The sequence below is a fragment of the Thermobia domestica genome, chromosome 4 (genome assembly GCF_964235325.1).
Source record: "Thermobia domestica chromosome 4, izTheDome1.hap1.1, whole genome shotgun sequence".
Lineage (NCBI taxonomy): Eukaryota > Metazoa > Arthropoda > Insecta > Zygentoma > Lepismatidae > Thermobia > Thermobia domestica.
The window spans coordinates 116516236-116534740 of record NC_137457.1 but is presented as its reverse complement, the minus strand read 5'-3'; the positions used below and the strand labels follow the sequence as shown (position 1 = coordinate 116534740).

At 36.4% G+C, this 18505-nt stretch overlaps 1 protein-coding gene across 1 annotated transcript; it reads right to left on the bottom strand.

The window, feature by feature from the left end:
- Positions 1-2930: 2930 nt before the first annotated feature.
- LOC145683829 (uncharacterized) lies at positions 2931-17779 on the bottom strand. The gene is made up of 4 exons (XM_081755425.1): positions 17432-17779; positions 10287-10517; positions 8454-8693; positions 2931-3297 (listed from the first exon to the last, which is right to left on the bottom strand). The coding sequence occupies exons 1-4, from the start codon at positions 17610-17612 to the stop codon at positions 3068-3070; spliced, it is 882 nt and encodes a 293-aa protein (XP_081611551.1). The 5' UTR covers positions 17613-17779; the 3' UTR covers positions 2931-3067.
- Positions 17780-18505: the final 726 nt, after the last annotated feature.

Below are 18505 nucleotides of genomic sequence, written 5' to 3'. Positions count from 1 at the left end.
AATTGTGGAGGAAACAGAAGCTCGAATCTATATTGAGAAAGTAAAAAAGTAAAACTCAGGAAGCGACGAAACTGAAATATATGCGTTCATAGACTTCATAGTTTTGGCCCTATTTCCAAAATCGGCAGGGGAAGGCTTGAATCAATTGTGGCCAAGTGAAAATGCACATCCAATATTCCAAGCAACGATGTTGCTGAATCGTTTAAACTGTCTTCTTAGCTTTTGTTGATTTCATAATACTCAAACCAGTCAAGGGAAACTAGAGACAAACCAGAAAAACTAGAGAAAGATAGCAGCATTCTGTGAACTCTGGGAAATATTCGTTCTGAATTTCCTTGACTTGTACAGATCTGGAAATCTGTAAGCTATGGATCAGTAACTGGTACCTACATGTGGAAGATTTTTCTGTATGTTTACATCCTAAGTATGACCGGAAAATACGATATAAAAATTTACTGAGTGTGCAATACTGAAACATCATAATCATTCAGAGACAAAATATCCCCAGTAGCACAGTTGATGGGCCGATGTCGATCAACATGGGAATTTTTGGTGGGATCGATGTCGCTGTCGATGACGATCGATGCAGAATGGCAAACATTTTTTCGACATTGGCCAATATCGGCAAATCTATGTCGATCGACATCGGCGTCGATGTTGATCTATGTGGGTCCCATGTGGATTCTTCCAGATCAATGTTGGCCCCACATTAATCCATGTAGCCCCATCTAGATCTGCCTTATATCAACATAATCGATCTTGGTCTCTGGTTGAACAATACCGGCCTATGTGGGATCAATGTCGGCCCATCTAGATCTGCCCCATACCCACATCGTCGTTCGAGCTCCCTAGTTGACCTATGTGGGATCTATGTTGAACCACCCAGATCTTCCCTGAACCCATATCTTCGTTCTAGCTCCCATAGTTGATCGATGTGGATCTATGTGGGATCCATGTCGGCCCATCTAGACCTTCTTTATACCCACATCGTCGTTCTAGCTCCCTGGTTGACCGATGTGGAATCTATGTTGAACCACCCAGATCTTCTCCATACCCACATCGTCGTTCTAGCTCCAATGCTTAATCGATGTAGCTCTATATGTTCCTTGTAAAAAGAACGGAGCTATTCAAATGTATTTGAATCGCCCAGTACTTTTCACAAGGAACATAGAATAGGCGACATTTCTGATCTTCCAGCTTCTATACACAATTGCGAAACGTACGAGCTCAGCCTATTTCTTTTCACACTAAATGATTAAATATGAAAGTTTTATTCAAACCTGAGTGCGGATATGTTCTTTTGTATTGCATGTTGTAGATCTGGGTTGGACCCATATAGAGCTACATCGGTTAACCATGGAAGCTAAAATGACAATGTGGGTTTGGGGAAGATCTGGGTGGGAGATTCCACCCACATCGGTAAACCAGATGTGACCATATAATTTTTACAGATTTAACACCAGATGGATATGTCAACATATCAGATTTGAATAGGGCCATGTACTGCATCTCTGGCGCACGCTACATGCTTGTCTACCATTTTGGATTCAAGTTATGTTTTTCTAATGAAAATAGAAGAAAATGACATCGGATACATCAGACATTTTTTTAAAATGTCACTGGTGCAAGTAGTTTTGCTGCACTTTTATCTATGGCGGATCCAAGAGGGCGGTCGGACATTTAGCGTGTTTCAGAGATGCAGTATTTAGACTAAACAAAACAGTATATAATAAAAACATTTTCAGATTGAAGTATTCACATTTTTATTTTTTTTTAAATAATTAAAATAAAATTTACACAAAACATATTCCCTAACTTTTTTTTTTCGTGAACTTCACTCATTGCATAGAGGTATATATTGTACAATTGTTTTGCTGTTTCCAACATAACGAATGGAAATAAATACTTTTAAACACGCAACTTATTATCATTAATATAGAAACAACATAAAAAATGAGTGAATCTTCTCTTGCATCAACTTAATAGTTACCAAACGTTGACACTGTCTTCACCATTTTATTTCATTCCATATGAAGAGTTCGCAGGAAGGACTATGAAGGGCACGTTTTAAAATGCTCAGAAAATTCTTTCTCAGCACCAAAATGTATAATTAAGATGGTGAAAACACGTCGTAATTCGCTCACGTGTACATTCGCGAGTGGACTACGCCCTATTTTCACCAACTATTTTGCATCTTTTGGTGTAGAGAAAATATTTTTTGAGCATATTCAAAATGTGACCTTCACTGTTCTTAACGCGTACTCTTCATATACATCACTGTTTCCTTCCACTGAAGAAGGAACCAGCTCTTGTTCCGCAACGTGTGGAAACTATTTAGTTTATTCAAAAAAGGGTTCACTGATAAGTGGCCATTTTCCTGACCCTTATGTCAATATATCATATGTATAATAAAATTAAACACGTAAAAATCATATACACTCTACGTCAACGAAAGCCACTGTAAATAAATTTATTTCAAACATCGAATTTTTCCGCTACACATCCTGACTAGGGAAACTAATATATAATCAAAGAAACTATGCAGATAATATTTATCTTTCTACTTAACCTGAAATAATTTAGAGAAAATTTAGGAAGTTCTTTTCTTCTGTAAATTATTAGTTTCCCATAAATTTTAACTTCTCAAAAGTTTTTTTTTTAAATCCCACTGTAAAATATCCGTTAATTCGCACACTGGTCTGTAGTGTGGACTCATCCCTTACACTTACACAGACAGCACGGAAGTTCGGAAAGCTCATTATATTCAGTAAAATATGGATGCCACTATAAAATTTTAATTTGGATAGGTTCTTTGCAGTAAAATACAACATAAAACTTATAAAAATGTATCACTAGGAAATATTTCTGCAAATTAGCGAACTGAAAGTTACTGTGATAAATTAAAAAAAAACTATTAATAACGATTACTTTCATGAAGTTTATAATTCTCTTGTACTTTAACATATTATTGTCTACTATTTTATTTACAATAAGACATTTCGTTCATATAAGTTTGTTTATATCAGACACGCTGCTGAGGGTTGATCACAACTAGCCGCGGGACCGATCACCCCACGGCTTTCCCTTCGGGGTGACTCTGCAAGGTGAATTCAAGTGGTCCTTGGACTCTTGCGGGTTCCCCGCGGAACGACTGTGCATCTTCCCCTAAGTCTTGAGCCTGTTCTCTTCTCCGATTACATCTGTAGCCATCCCAATCTCGCGAACCACTTAAGACTTTCCCAATCCGTCGGACAATGTCGCTAGTTTGTATATCAGGAAATCGGAGTTGTACTGCTCCTGAAGAAGAAAAAATTGTAAAACTCAATGCAATAATACTGTATCACCAGAAGGGACTACACATTTAAATAGCAAATGTCATCATTGAGAAATAACAGATTAATTTTGAAGTTACATAAATAAAATTCGAACGAAAATATAACTTTCTCCTAAAATACAAAGAAACCTTTTATACATTGCACAAAAAACATCCATTGTACGCATGAGCGCATTATTACGTGCCCGAAAGGCTAATCTAACAGGACATTGTCGTTCGGTGTCAAACAGAGGAAGTAGGGAGTGGAAAACGATATGTGGATGGCTCAGAATATCCACTCGTTTCAAGTCAAAAATTAAAAATTTACTTGCACGGTGCGATTAACAGAAAATTACAACTTCTTTCAGAGGCAAAAACAAGGAAAGCAATGATTTTATTTACCTGCGAATAACAGCGTTACCAATGCCCTAAAATGTCTACAAATGCCAAAAAACTCTAATTTTCTTAGTTTCATTTTTCTAGATTAACACATATTGGTCTGTGAACCCTCGATATATGACAGAAAAAAAATCTCCAAACACGAACTGCAGTAATAGAAACTGATGAATGAATATGACAAGGAACGCGTATAGCATAGCAGATACGGATCCATATGAAAGGAGAGTATCTAACGTATTATTGAATTATGTTTTGTCCTCTAGAATGACCTTTTACTCTGATGGTGATTCAAAATTTTTTTCATATTCCTGTAGTAAAATGATCACAACGAACAATAACACTTCCAGTTCCCTTACTACATATTGTTAAGGAATTCGATTCGATCCGAAGAGGAACTTGTCCTCGTAACTCTGGTATTGTTTGGGAGATATTACCGCAAGCTTTACTTTTACTAGGATAATGCGAGAATGGCACCTAAACAAAGGATTTCACTGGTAGTAATCCCCCTCCAAGATTCCTAAAAATATATACTAAAAAACGCCATACATCCGAAAGATGAAATTAGACTCTAGTATATATATATAACAAAATTCTTTAGGAACTCACAAGTAAACCTTACGTTTGGGTGAATCGAGTTGCTGACTGAGACACATATGAGAAAGTAGTACTAAATGTGGTCAGTATTTCAGTGAAGTTGTGGGTGCGAAGCTCCAGGGGTTTAGGAGATACAGCTACCAGAACATCACATGGAAGTACAGAATAGTCTTCATACAGTTGGAGGTAAAAGCTCTGTAACACCTCTTGTAACGACAAAAGGTGAATAACAAATATATGGGTACATATTAGGACTAGGGGGAAGTCATATAGTAAGGGTATATCTGAAGGCGGCCATCTTGAAATCCGCCATTTTGAATTAAGGTTAAATTTTTAAAATAGAAATAGGGTCATGTGATACATGATTTAAGGCGCAAATTTAATCAGAAGAACAATGGTGACGTTAATTTTGATTTACGCGCAACTGGTAAAATGTTACAGGGAAATTAAATATTGTTGCGGCATATGTATTAGTCCTTTACTCCACCTTGTAAATTTTGCGTTAATGATAATAATTAAATAAAAAGCAGGTGGATAAATATTAGGTCTATTGTAAGAGTTGCCTTGATGGCGGCCATATTCAAATCCGTCATTTTGAATCAGACAAAAGTTTTAAACAAAACGCATAACATTGACACCTTATTAATAGCAAATTTTACCATAAATCCAACGGTATAACCATTTTTGCTTTATCATTAACCAGCATTTGTTATCGCATAAACAAGTTGCTAATTTAAGGAAAAATGACCAAAGTGGAATTGAGCCATAATTGAACTTGGGTCTTTCTTCCAGAAAAGTCCTCAATTAGTACAATCAATATGTATTTCAGAAAAGAGTGCATGACTTGCACAAATGCTCTGCTCACAGTGAGCACACCTGAGAAAGGCAATCGAGTTACACTTGACACATTTGTCGTTAACAATTCCGTCAAAGCAGTAGTCATAAAGAGCGATCCATTTAATTTTGTGCTGGTTAATGATAAAGCAAAAATGGTTATACCGTTGGAGTTATGGTAAAATTTGCTATTAATAAGGTGTCACTGTTATGCGTTTTGTTTAAAACTTTTGTCTGATTCAAAATGGCGGATTTGAACATGGCCGCCATCAAGGCAACTCTTACCATAGACCTAGTATTTATCCACCTGCTTTTTATTTAATTATCATCATTAATACAAAATTTACAAGGTAGGGTAAAGAACTAATACGTACGCTGCAACAATATTTAATTTCCCTGTAACTTTTTACCAATTGCGCGTAAATCAAAATTAACGTCACCATTGTTCTTCTGATTAAATTTGCGCCTTAAATCATGTATCACATGACCCTATTTCTATTTTAAAAATTTAACCTTAATTCAAAATGGCGGATTTCAAGATGGCCGCCGTCAGATATACCCTTACTATATGACTTCCCCCTAGTCCTAATATGTACCCATATATTTGTTATTCACCTTTTGTCGTTACAAGAGGTGTTACAGAGCTTTTACCTCCAACTGTATGAAGACTATTCTGTACTTCCATGTGATGTTCTGGCAGCTGTATCTCCTAAACCCCTGGAGCTTCGCACCTACAACTTCACTGAAATACTGACCACATTTAGTACTACTTTCTCATATGTGTCTCAGTCAGCAACTCAATTCACCCAAACGTAAGGTTTACTTGTCAGATCCTACACAGGCGAATCAGCGACACCATCGCGAATGGGGCTTTTCCTCAGTCTCATCCGTAAACGGCAGAATGCTAGGACCTAAAATTATTAGGGGCCCCGAACTACATCGTGGCGTGAATCTAGTGCACATATCTTGAAGTGAGGTCACTTTACTACCTGTTTAAACCATTCCATATTCGTCGCACGACAAAAATCGAAGGATAAATGTGTTGTTTCGACTTCATTAGACTTTTGTACGACGCATAGAAATTATATTTACAGTAAAACTTCTAACGGACATCTCAAAATAACGGACAGTTTTCAATTTCCTGGCAGAAATACATTGGGTGCAATGTGAAAATTACTTCTGAATAGCTGACATTCTCAATAACGGACGCGGATACTGAAAACTATTCCCCAGCGTCTATGTAGAACTTCCAACTAACGGACAGCCTGAAATAAAACTTTGTTATTTTCTTGAATTTCAAGCAATAATAGGCAGGATCGTTAATGTACCGCGCATTGTTGGATGTGATAATTAAACGCAAATGTCTCCATTTATTTGTTTTCGACATGCATTTAGTTTAGTATCCATTTTCAGCAAAAGTTTATTTAATCTTTGTCTGTTTGCCTTGCTGCAAGTTGTTAATTTCGAAGAGAAAGATTATTTTGTCCGAACATAATACCATAGGAAAAAAAACACTGTATTAGCTCATTATTAAACAGAAAGACATTTTGCCTACGTTATGTTGCTTATACGAGTAGTACGTTAAGTTTATACTGTAGATTGTTTTAAAAATAATTCTTCTGTCAGTGTCGTTCGATCCCTAATCGTAATCAAATGCACAGGAACAGGCTGATTTAAATCATTGTATAACCATGTCGTACGTCGACATGCTGAGATCGAGAATTGCTGAGATCGTATTGCCCGTTTGTCTTACAAGTTCGCTTCCTGCAAAACCGTGACATCATCATAGTCACTGATTCCGCTTACCAAGGTGGAGATGGGTGCTAGAGAACTTCAAAGAAAGTATCCAGGACTTCCCGAATTCCCGAAAAGTGAAGGGACTTCTCAATTATTTGCAAAGCGAAGGCTTGGAGAATCCATGCACCTGTGGAAGTTGCCCTTAAACACTTAATTTTTATGAGAACCCGCGGATGGTTGGAAAGGTTGTAGAAGATGGTACCGGTATTGCCAAACAAGGCATAACTGTAGACATGTCTACGACACGAGGAAACCGTAAACCATCCTACCTTATGATTTTGTTGTTGAAACACGAAGGTGCTATACAGTGAAAGCAAGATTTTCGAACTAGTATTGGATTGCATTATTATTGGTAGTAGTAGTAGTAGTATTTAAGATCCAATATGGACACCTAAATTATAAGTCCTAAGAATTCACAGTCCAAACTGCTAACGCTAGAGAAATAGTTGATTCGATTTTATTTTATTTGAAACTGCATTATTAAGAATACGTCACAATCAGCTTTAGATTAAAAAATAAATAAAATAGATAAAAATAAAAAATACGTCATCTCCAATCCAGTTTGGCTGATGTACACTCATGTCCAAAATTATTGTCGCATGTCTATAAATGTTGTTGTAGGAATATAATTTGATAACGCATTCGCCCGGTATTTCTTATAATGCTAGTATGTGTATAATCGGCAAAGACATGTATGTGGCAAACTTCATGTCAAAAGAGCATTAAATAAGAACAATAAAACGAAAATAAAACTTTCTTGTCCATTTAGCAACATTTTGTTTTACTCATTCTAATTTTCGTATTTGTAATTTGTTTCCTGTGAAATTTACCTCAAATATACGTTTTCCGATTATACACATAGTATTAAAAGTACCCTGCAAAATCATTATCAAATTATATTCTTACAAGAAGACAGTTATAGATATGCGACAATTATTTTGGACATGAGTGTACATGTACGCAGCAATATATTATAGGCTCATGACATATCTCATAAAAGAAGTCATACCTGTTCTATATAAAAATGTATGTTAAAAGAACGTGCATTGCGTGCGAAAGGACTCTTCAAAGGCACCGAAAAGCCGAAGTGTAAGTCATTGTTGGCTTACCATCACCTTGTAAAATTAATTTTGTATGCATTGCTGAATTTTGAAACATGCATTTTTGCAATAGAACACCAACGACTTCCTTTATGAGATATGAAGCTGCACTCTCTACGTTGGTTGGACAGTGTTTGAATTTTAGGCTTCTGAAATTTATTTTCCCACGCTTTCGACGGCCTGCATCTCCCAACCTATTGATCGGTATGCACATGTCACAAAGCATTTTCTTGTTTCCATGTCAGGTACCCACCCCTACATTGTTTGGTACGCATTAATTTAACAACCTGTACATCCGAAAAAGCATCTGGCCACACGAGATCTATTTTTAAAGAATAAAAGTTTTCTTTTTAAACAATACCTGAAGGATATTTACAAATACTTCGTGTCAATACGAACTTAAGAATACCACTCACCAATTTTGAAGCCATCTCTCTGTCTTAAATCTTCTTCTAAATTATGAACCACAGACAAACTGCGTAAAGGGAGCTTGTCAGCTAGCAGGTTTGCATTTTCTATAGATTGCAAAGCTTCTTTACCACTACAGGGAACTTGGTGCAGCTCATATATTTTGGCTTCCATTTTATCAACTTTACATTTGAGATGTTTCATATCTAGCTGGATTCTCTGCAGTAACTGGAATATTTTTTCAACGGCTGAAATATCAAAAGAAAGAAAAAAATACTAAATTAATACAAGACCAAGGAGGCAATGGTACACATTGTTTGAAATATTTTTTATTCTACCTTAAGATCGTGTGTGCCGCAACTACCATTAACAAAAGTCATCTAGGTTCTGACCGGCACATATCTCATATTGACCCTGAAGTCGATACCCACAGCAACATACGGGATGAATTTTAAATCACATATTGATAAAGCTTCATAATTAATGCATAAGCAGTTTTATTTTTATTTTTTATTTTTTTTAAAGTCTATTGCAAGAAAATTACTAATTGCTGTTTGAGGGCTTTCCTAATCATTACACCACGTTCGGGTCAATTTTATATGTCTGTAGAGCATTTCAAGTGTCCTAATGGAATAAAATAGCCTGCTCGTGTCAATATCTAGGCATTCTACCGTCTTCTGCTGAGAAAGGTTACTGCAAAAACTCCTGTTGCGAGAGAATGCAGTTACATTTGATATTTCAACTTTCAAATTAATGTAGTATAAGAATGATATGCTCCAATGTTTCTCTGCAGAACCTCCGTATATGGAACAATGTCTAAATATCGATACTAGCAGAGTAACGGTTTCAAATGGGGTGCGAGGAATGCTTAACATTCAAAGAACGTTGATCGCGTCTCTGTGGTGTGACAATTATGACACCTGAACGGAATTTGCCTAATTTGGGTTCGTTTGAATCTCAGCCAGAGCAACAATAAAAACTTAAGTGTGTGTTGGTAAGCAAGCGAAGAAACCAGAAGCGCCACGAGAGGGCATATCGGTGTGTCGACTTGTCTGCTACCTGCCAATTTTGTCTGCTACCTGCGCACAGGCAGTAAGAAAAAACAAATGACTAACAAGACGCTGTTTTGTACAAAAATATAAATTTTTCTGTTTCATGGTACAAACTTTATATCGTCAACCCGTCGGTTTAGCATTCAAAAGGTTGGGAGTTTAATCGCTCCTAACATACGCTTGCCCACAAGCCTCCTCTAATATGGAACAGAATAGTTCCAAAGCAACCATTCCAACAGGATGCGCTGCAAAACAAAATGTGATAAAACTAGAATTACAGATTATATGTTCTGAATTTTAAAGCCAAGAAGTACTTCCATTACGAAAGGAACGCCGGATCTAGAAATACTTTCGGAGATCTTAAACACTAAAGGTTTCACTGTAAAAAGTAAATCTTAGTATGATATATATGTTTTAAAATGTAATTAGTACGAAATTTTTTATTAGTTACACAAAAATCTATTTTTGAGGAAGAGAAGGGTTCGGACCCCCCCCCTTCCTTCGCACGGCTTGGAACATAACAATTTCAATTTCCAAGCATAAGTTTTACCATAATTTCGTTTTTCATTAACAAAAATTGGTGATAATCTCGGAGACTACTAGGTCAAGGCGGCCACACTAAGTGGTCGGAGAATATCGATGCATTGACTACGTGCTGCCACACTCTCGAGCTAGCAGGGTTCAAAATGTCTCTAAAGAAGCGAAATATTCTTCATTTTGTTTGGTTATTTAATAATGACGACACACGTAAGTAAGCTTAGCAATACAGTTTAATCTTTGGATACTTACTACTGCCAATTCCTAAACGAGCTGATGTGAAGGTACTGTCTGTATCTGCACATGAAGTAGTGGCAACTGACAACGCTGACATTCTGCATGGAGTTTGGATTTGGGAGTGGGATGGTAAAGGTCCATTTGGACTTTTACGATGTGATGCAGACGAGCAACCTCCGTTTGAATTGTGCACCATAGATGATACGTTTACCTCCGCAATTCCTCCTATAGATACTCCAAGCGACTCTGAAAGCAAGTGATGAAATTATACAAACATCCAGTTTTTACTAGACTGTTAGGTACACAATAAGCAGGTGACAACTTATGGTTTTAAAAGCATGTTTAAAATGTTACAATGATTACATCCAGTATTCTATCTGTAGGGGGATGGCTGGAACTTTCTCCTCTCTGTTTCTCGAAATACCTCTCAACCTTGGATATGGTGGAAATAAACCCCACTTTTTTGAGCTATTGATGAATTTATCCCCCTCTCCGGAAATCGCAGAAATCATACACTGATTACATTAACTCACAACGTTAAAAGATACTAACGCTGTTTATCTGCTTGTTTGATCTTGTCCTAAATAGACTCCATATCATAATTAAATGAATATTTAATGTGTACGTTATTTTTTCATTTATTTATTTATTGATGTATACTCATAATAGAGCCAATTTAACGACACAGTTTGCATTACGAGCCCGGTTTTTCTGTAGTTAACAATCATGAGAAGATAGCATTTATCCGATAAAAGGCGAAAGTATTAACAACCTCGTTAAAAAAAAAGAAGAAAAACAACTAGCAAGCCTTTTCATAGAAATAAATTACTTGAGACTAGATCTGAGTCTGAATGATTTGTTACGTAAGACTTGCTTGAACATAGCAAGTAGCCAATTTTGGACTCCAAATTGAAAAACTTGTTTATAAAAATAAACAAACTAGACATCTTATTTTTAGTTGTTAGGGCTTCTCACTCCAAGCTTGTTGTACACAGCGACATACTCGTAATCACCGCACACACACATTAAACCATCATTACCGTCCTGTTTTTCAGTTAAACAATCATCAACGTTGGTTTCATGGATTGAATGCACACACACATTTTCGTCTACTGGAACACGGGTAACAACAGGTGCATTAATTATCCTACGTACTTTTTCCTCTATCACAAGTTCATTTAACAGACGTTTTGTCCTCCTTTTAAGAGTTTTAGATAACGACGATCTGTTACCCGACATAATGGATCCTAAAGACGAAAGATAAAACATTACGTAAGACATAGTCGACCGTAAAGACGAAATTCTTTATACTAATTACTATCATTAGAACATAAATTAATGACATAGGGAAATAAATGCGACGCAAGCCTAAAAAAAAGTTAAAATGTGGTTTAACTGAGCATCTAGTGACGGGTATATAGCTCTTGCTGCAGTGAAATCATAACCGCGTCCAAACTGACCCCCCCCAAAAAATATAACTCGAATCCTTGATCACGCACACAAAATGCCATATGCTATTTACTGTACTTACTCAGGAGACTTGAACAAAGAAAACCTACAATTTATGACCAAGGTCGGGTGTTCAGTTGACATGTAGTTAACGTCAAAGTGCAGTTCTCATTAATGTTCACTGTCCTTTAAGACCTTTATTGGCCGAGCGACAGGGTTGGCAAAAACCATGTTTTTTATTGAAAAAAAAGTTTTTTTGTTTAAACCACGATTTTTTGATTTAAATAATTTGCTCTATATATTCATATCATATATGGACAGAAATATGTTTGTTTCGCCTTGATGTTATTATGCAACAGCCGGGTTATGCTAGAAGGGGTCACATAAGCTTAAAGCGGAATAAAAACTGCTTCTCGAGTTACATCCGAGATAAATTGTCCTCCATTTGAACTCGGAACCAGGACTAATTGGCCACAAATGCGATACGTCTGCCGACTCACTCACGAAGGAACCCTGATAAAAATACGTTGTACTGATCTTTACATGCTTCTTAATATAACTGTCAAGAATCATTTCAGAAGGACAAAAAGATAAACAGTTGCACAAGTAAAACCATTATACAGAATTAAATATGGACAATTTCAAAGTACTACGGAGTACAGAAGATCTAATTTAGTTCCAGTTAGTTAACAACGACTTTTATTGGTCCAAATTAAAGAAATACGACGACTTAATTTGCATATCAGTAAGAAAAGTAAATAAAGATCAGGGTTTGAAAAAACCAGGGATTTTCTGAAAAAGCCCAACCCACCATGGCCCATATGGGTTTTTCCGGTTTTATTGGTTTTTTTCAGGTTTAATTGGGTTTTATCAAAATATTTCAATGTCTTTGGGGTAAAAGTGTTAAAATATGATTTATATTTCAAGATTATCATTGTCACAACTTGCAACAATTTTCTATTCACTGCTGTTTTGAAAAAAATGGCCGCCATTTTGAAATTTTACGTTGGATCATCGCCAAAATATATACAGCTAATTCAAAGTACCTCGTGCTTCTACTCTAAAAATTTCGACTTAAAAGACCGAAAATTGCGCTTTGTAGCGTGCATACCCGCTATTTTGAAAAAAATAAATTGACTCCATTTTGAAATTTTACGTTGGTATGCCACCAAAATCTACACAGGAAATTTAGTGTGTATCGTGCTTGTACTCTAAAAATTTACACTTAAAAGATCAGAAGTGATTCCCTGCAATATGTGTGGTACAAGCAGACGAATGAACAAATGCAGATTGAATCATCCCAGAAGCCTCAGTAACGTTTGCCAAATATGAACACCAAATATATTAATTTAACAGCGTAAAATAAATGATTTTTATTGTTGAAGTTAACTTTCAATACCTTGTGCGTTCAATTACAGGAATGTCACGAGCACTTGTTGCAAGAAGGATCTTTCCAGAAAATTAATTTAGGACCATTAAGAAAGATATAATCCATATTTTATAAAATAAACTAGCTTTTGGCTAGCTGCATTTCTTTCCCTATTTCAACTATTTAAAAGATAAGATTTTGTATCCCAAGAAAACTCCCATTTAAATAACAAGGGAATTTCTTCATCACCCGTTAGACCCCTAAAAATATTTAAAATATTCACTTTTGGCTATTTTCCTGTCGGTTAGTCCTGGAATGCTATAATCATGCCGGAAGGGCCTAAACATTTTGGGGTGTAGAAGACGTCCCATATAAATAACATGGGAAAGATTTTTCAGTTCCCCATAAAACCACTCTACGGTTGGAAATTTTTATTTCTGATTTTTCACTTAGGTAACGCTTACAAAAACGTACAAGCATACCGAATTTAAAGATTTTATTCCAATTCTAAGTACCGGTACCTAAAAAATGAGATTATGTTTTTTTAAAGGCCCATTTAAATAACATTGGGAAATTCTTCATCCACTCTTTAGACCCCCTCAAAATTAAAAAAAATATTCACTTTTGGCAATTTTCCTGTGGGTTTGTCCCGAAAAGCTACAATGATGTCAAATTTAACCAATGTAGCCCTACAGGAAGTGCTCAATGATTTGGGGGTGTAAAATGTGTTCCATATAAAAAACATGGGAAGGATATTTCAGTTCCCTATAAAACCACTCTAAAGTTGGATTTTTAAATTTTTACTGATTTACTTAGGTTCTGCTAAGAAAACGTACAAGCATACCGAATTTCAAGTTTTTATTCCAATTCTAAGTACCCAAAACATGAGATTATAGGTCCAAAAAAGGCCCATTTAAATAACTTGGGGAAACTTTTCATCCCATCTTTAGAACCCTTAAAAATTAAAAATATTCACTTTTGGCAATTTTTCTGACCGTTAGTCCCAGAAAGCTACCATCATGCCAAATTTAATCATTGTAGCCCTACAGGAAGTGCTCAATAATTTACATCAGCTCATGTAGTTTTATATATAGTTAGGATGTTTCAGAATGTCTTAAAGGAAATTAAATATCTTACACCATAAAATAAATAGTTATATTGTTGGGGTATTCAGTTCCGATGCTTTGTGCGTTCAATTGGAGGAATTTCCCGTGAACTTCTTTCGGGACGTTTTTTTTTCCTCCTCCCTCGAAAATGCAGCTCCCTTTACTGTACATCGAAACTTCCACTAGTACGAAAGTTCGAATTCAGCACTTAAAATAGTAAGGGGTACGTAGTTTTCGGAACTCTGAGCATCGAGTTTCTTAAATTTGACGAATTTTTACGCTTTTGTTGGTGTTGATTCTACAGAATGCTTATTTGAAGAGTACCTACAAATAACTGCACTAAACTGTTGTTGTTGGAAAACTAAATTTTATTGAAGAATACTTGTGTTACCATCAAAGGTAAGAAATAATAATAATAGTTTTACTAATGCACTACATGTTTACTGGTAGTACCGGCATCTATGGCTTTATACGCGTCAAACGTATAAGGGACAACGTTCCTCGGCGTCGCCGAGTTGGCGAGCACACGATTCACGGAAAGTATTTTCTAAAATATAAAATTGCTTTTTTTTCTTCCTTCAAATAGGCTATAAGCATAATCCATACATTAATTTGTTACTTAATTATCTCAAGCCAAGGTAAGGGTTTTTTATTCATTCAGTGCATTCAGAACTTGATAAAGGTCTTATGTTGAATGTTGTATACCTTAACGGGAAAGCATTCAATTCGCCCAAGGAAAGTTCAAAATCTGATAAAAATCACTTTCAATGTGATCATCTTGGTTGTATCAGTAATATATTAAGAAAAAGCTCAAAAACCCAGGTGGGTTTTTTCAGGTGGGTCCAACCCGAAAAAACCCAGTGGCTTTTTTCGGACTGAGCCCACTAGGGCAAACCCTGATAAAGATACAAATTATTTGAGTCCACTTTGGCTCAGACTCATTTATACATAAATAGATACCAAAGATACTTCTCATTTCACTAAATGCCTCTCGTGGGGTATGTAATCCCCCCCCACACACACACACAAAGTACGGCATTTCGATGTAATTTATCAATAGTAAACATTGAAACGAAACAATATTTAGAATTTTTCTTTGATTGTAATTACATAACAATAATACCAACTACAAAAAATCACAAAACAAACATTTATAAACTTATGCAAAAAAAAGTTGCTTTTATAGCATAATCATTTTGAATAATGAATGGGGAATTTAGATCTGAATATAATACGAATAATATACGGGAGTGAAACGTGATAACCCACAAATGTGTGTTCATCAAGATTTTACAAACACTTACACTTTTACGAACATTTTTCGTTTTTTGGTTTAAACTAGTTGGTTTTTTTGAAAAAAAAAAAAGCTGGTTTAAGCCTTGGTTTAAACCAGCCAACCCTGCCGAGCGAAGTGACGATGCCCAGAAAATGAAAACGGGGGTGCTCTAAAAATGAACAGTGACGAATTCGAATGCAACTTTAATGTATTTTTATTGGCTGAAACGAAAGGTCAATCTGGTCGCGGAAGAAAATCGGACCAGGGGGAAGGGTAAGATGGTTCTGATCGGTGCTCTGCACGAAGCCAGGTCTTTGACTCGAAGGTCTCTGGACAAGGTGAACTCATGGTGCTTGTCTTCAACGGGATGATGATGACGTCCTAAGAATGGGACTTACAGTTTATCGAGGGATCCTCAACTCTTGTGTCCCCAACCGGCAATTGAACCTGAGACTCCTTGCTCAGACGACGACGAGCTTATCCACTCATCCACAGAGGGCACAGAAGGGGGTATAATCCCCCTTCAAAAGGGGTGTATCCCGCGTGAAACTCCAGGTCCCGTCCTTGGAAGCTCAACAACTTGTTCAAAACGTTAACTTAATTCACTCACACTCAATTACTATTCAAACAAGTTTTCCCAGGGCAACGTTCTCACTTATTTGCCAAGATCAAATTCAATGACTTTTCTAAGTTTTACACGTCACTGCTCAGAACTTCCAGTTACCCCAGTACGATAGATATTTGTACTTGTGTGTAGATACATAAAAACATATCTTTATGAACAGAAACATAATACCAAGAAAAAAATAAGGTAGCGAATGTTGCATGGAAATAAAGATAAGGCTACATCAGAATATTTCACTGTACTGTTTCCTTAACTTGTTTCATGGCTGGCACATCAGCCTGTAAGTTATTTCAAAAGAGATCTGACCAACCTAGCTAGCTTTTTTTTGGGGGGGCAATTCTAGTTTCTAAGTGACAATCACAGGCTAATAACCTACGTGTGAATCTGTATTTTCATGGCCAATTCTAGTTTTCAAATGGCGGTTACAGGCAAACCAACGTAGTGGCAGACAGAAACTAACCTAACATGACCTAACCGGCAAGACCTTATTTTGATTATTTATTTACTCATGGGAAGGACAAAAAGAAGGGATCGATCCTTCAGGTAAAACTAGGATTTGGACAGGATGTGGCCCTGGCCTTTCAAAGAACGTACTATCCCGGCATTCTCATTGTGGGGCGGAGGAAAGCCTCAGTCAGGCCTGCGCGGGATTCCAACCCACGCTCGAACTGCCAAAGTGCTGCGTGACAGGCGGATGCTCTTCCCCTACACCAACAGCTGGATTCAAGATCTTACGTTGCGCAGAACAGCGAAAGTATGCGCTCACCTAAAGTTTATTAAGTACAAGGAGCAAAATAGTAAATTAACTTACTTAAAATGGAGTTACAAGTTATATTTATCAACACTGTGTCCCTTGTACTTAACACAAATCAGTTGTGATGCGTGTGCATCTACCACTGTTTTATACAAAGTAAAATCTTGCTGATCTTAATCTAACCTGAAACTATGCGAAAATGTGCCAATTCGGTAGTCAATAGCTCGATAGTACCTCCATTTGTCATAATCTGTCAATTTAAAGTACTTTTTAACGCATTTTTTTAAAGTAGTAAATAAACTTGTTCCAATGTTTGGCCGTCTCGGCCTGAGCCTCCTCCTATGCTTGAAGACCACAAATCAAAATTATTCACGACTAAGTATAGTGATATCTACACATGTTTGTACCTGTAACAACAAAACCAGTACCAGATTTCTTGCATCGAGCGCGGACTATAAACTAGCCAAAAATTATTTGGAACAGTTTATGTGGATCTCTTTATCTATAGTCGACATCGTTCATGCAAATCAAAGATAAAATATGCATTCTATTAAGGGAAGAAAAATAATTTTAATACTCACCTTCAATAATAAATACGATTTCGTCGAATTGATGGTAAAACCAAAACAAACAACAGTCATAAGTATATTTCCTGCTTTTCCCTCGCTTCGCACCGCTTGTGGCGCCATACGGTGTTATGGTTTTAAAACTGTGAACAGTTGACAAACAATCTGCGTACTCCGATCGACATCGATTCGACATAGATCGAGGCCGAATCGAAAAATTACTTTTTCAAATAATTGCCACAGAACCATCAAAATGTTAATTTCATGTGTTTCAAATTTATTCATTGTAAAAAGGAAATGTTTCCATGCTTTTTTCTTTTTGGTGGGCAAGCCTATTTATATCCCACGTGGGACCTATATCGGTAAATCAACATCTGCAAGCCCACCAAGTTCCCACGTGGGACCCATATCAGTAAATCAACCTCGGCAAGCCCACCAAGTTCCCATGTGGGACCCATATGGGAACTTGGTGGGTTATTGTGGGCCAGTTTAGATCCACGACGCCGACATTGGCCGATGTCGCACAAATATGGGTCCCACGTCGGCGTGCTACTGGGGATATTTGTCAGCACATAGGGCATGAACGAGGCAACGTAAAACACTTGGTGAAGTGGCTTGTAAAGCCATGGTTAGGTAAGCGAGGAAATATAAACATGGAGATTTATTTCAGAAGCTCCGGGCTTGCTGAGAGTTGTGTTTTCAGATGACAGCAGTTGTTAGTACAATGAGAAGGTGCAAAAGAGATATCCATACGGAAATGGTTGAAAGCCGTGAGTGATCAGAAAATACGGAGAAATAAAGAAAATGTAGTATATATAAAATTTCAGTAGAATGTATCCTAGTACACAAATGTTGCAATATCTATCTATCTATCTATCTATCTATCTATCTATCTATCTATCTATCTATATATATATATATATATATATATATATATATATATATATATGAGTGTGTGTGTGCGTGTATGTTCTAGGAAAGTTAGGATTCCTAAGCAGGAAAATACAAGTAGCTTGTGTTTACTATATTCTTCTAGTAAGTATATATATATATATATATATATATATATATATATATATATATATATAT